The sequence below is a fragment of the Austrofundulus limnaeus genome, unplaced genomic scaffold (assembly GCF_001266775.1).
Source record: "Austrofundulus limnaeus strain Quisiro unplaced genomic scaffold, Austrofundulus_limnaeus-1.0 Scaffold438, whole genome shotgun sequence".
Classification (NCBI taxonomy): Eukaryota; Metazoa; Chordata; class Actinopteri; order Cyprinodontiformes; family Rivulidae; genus Austrofundulus; species Austrofundulus limnaeus.
This window is the reverse complement of record NW_013952840.1, coordinates 39,028-41,126: the sequence shown is the minus strand read 5'-3', so window position 1 is coordinate 41,126 and position 2,099 is coordinate 39,028. Positions and strand designations below refer to the sequence as shown.

General features: G+C 42.3%; 1 protein-coding gene across 1 annotated transcript in view; it reads left to right on the top strand.

Moving 5' to 3' along the window:
* Positions 1-2,099, top strand: part of dennd2da (DENN/MADD domain containing 2Da) — a gene marked incomplete in the record, with an annotated part of 52,113 nt that overhangs the window by 45,983 nt on the left and 4,031 nt on the right. Inside the window, 2 exon segments of the mRNA XM_014024733.1 lie at positions 589-737; positions 826-997. Of these exon segments, the coding sequence (XP_013880187.1) occupies positions 589-737; positions 826-997 (321 nt within the window).

Genomic DNA, 2,099 nt, shown 5'->3' with positions numbered 1-2,099 from the left:
AGCATTAAAGAGCATTAAAAAGCATTAAAGAGCATTAAAGAGCATTAAAGAGCATTAAAAAGCATTAAAGAGCATTAAAGAGCATTAAAGAGCATTAAAAAGCATTAAAGAGCATTAAAGAGCATTAAAAAGCATTAAAGAGCATTAAAAAGCATTAAAAAGCATTAAAGAGCATTAAAGAGCATTAAAAACATTAAAAAGCATTAAAAAGCATTAAAAAGCATTAAAGAGCATTAAAGAGCATTAAAATGCATTAAAGAGCATTAAAAAAACATTACAAAAGCATTAAAAAGCATTAAAAAGCATTAAAAAGTCTTAGATTTAACTTGCTTTAAGCTGTAGGAACCCTGCGATGCCTCACTCTACCTCCACTTGCTCACCTTTTCTCCACAGTTTGTATTATTTTCACCCAGAGGTCGACGTTTGAATCTGATCTGCCTCGTGCACACGTCCCTGCAGTCAGGTGTCGGTTCTCTGGCTGCAGGTGTAAAAGAAAGAAACACCTGTTCAGACGAGTCTCCTGCACCTGCAGAGTGCGCTGGTCGGGATCAGAAGTGACAGACACCTTCTTCTTCTTGTCCCCACCAGATCATCCGGCTGACCCGACCGCTGGACTCGTGGCTGGAGCACGTCAACTTCCACATCCTGTTCGACAGCCTGAAGGACACCGAGGTGCTGCAGGTGTTCGCCGCCGCCGTCCTGGAGAGGCGGATCATCTTCATCGCAGAGGAGCTGGGGTGCGTCTTCACAGAGAAATGACTGCAGTTACTGTGAAAACCTGTGCAGGTGCATCGTCTCTAACGCCAGCTTCCTGTCCGTCCGCAGGAAGTTGTCTCAGGTCCTCCACGCCGTCGCAGCCCTCCTCTACCCCTTCACCTGGCAGCACACCTTCATCTCCATCGTCCCAGAGATCCTGATCGACGTGGTCATGGCGCCCACCCCCTACCTGCTGGGAGTCCAGAAGCGCCTGCTGGACCTGGTCACGGACCAGAGCGACGTGAGTCAGCGGGTTCTTTGTGTCAGAACAGGATGTTTGGATTTTAGGTTTTTAATCAACTGGCGGCCCGCGGGCCTCTTCCAGGCCACAGGGTGAGGGGTGAGGGTCAGGGTGGAGGTTTTACACACAGACGTTCTGCTGATCAGGAGCTCATCTTTTCTCACAGACTTTATTTGCAATTTATTTTAGAAAGCGCAAATCCGCTTATGAATTATAAAAATTAGTAAGACCGCTAAAGCTCAAACGAAATATTTTGGTCCGCAATTAGCGGATTTGCGCTTTAATGGCCTGGTGCCCACTGGTGTCAACATACTTGGACAATAAACCTGATTCTGATTCTGATTCTGATAAAATGTGATTTTACCCATTTGGTTACAAAAATGGCAGATTTTCTTTTGAACTTGGCCCAGCCAAAGTGAAACAGGAAGTGACATCAAAGGGGAACTCTTTAAGAAAGAGAACTCTCTGGTCTTTGCTTACTGAAATTATATTATTTGAACTCTGACTCATCTTTATCTCTGATAGAAACTCAAAAAAAATCTAAAGATACATCAGATTCTTCTCTACAGTCTGTGTCGTTATAACCATTTTATCAGCGCTCTAATCCATGCAGATATTCCCCTTTGACATCACTTCCTGTTACTTCAAATTCAAATATCTCAATGACCGTTTATGTCAGCAGCGGGAAATTATTTTTGCAAAACGTTATTGATATTATCTGTCCAATAATGCCTTTATATTTATTTAAAAAATTTCATGTCACAGGCACTTTAAAGTGATGCGTATCACCTGCCAGCTTCAGTTTCAAACAAACATCTGTTAGCTCTCAGAGTCTCTGATGGGGACGACTCTCAGCTACTACCTCACCAAACTTTAGCTCAGTATCTTTGTGTTTGCTAAATCCATTAGCCGTGGCGGCCATCTTGAATCACTCCAAATGTTTCTGACTTCGGTTAAAATTGATCCAGTTGTTCAAGAGATATTTTGCATACACACACAGGCGTGGACCTTAGTTTCTGCCTTTCGTGATTGACGACTAGAAAAATTAATGGTTTTTAATTTTTAATGAACGGAAAAATCACTTTTTCTTTTAAATTTAAAA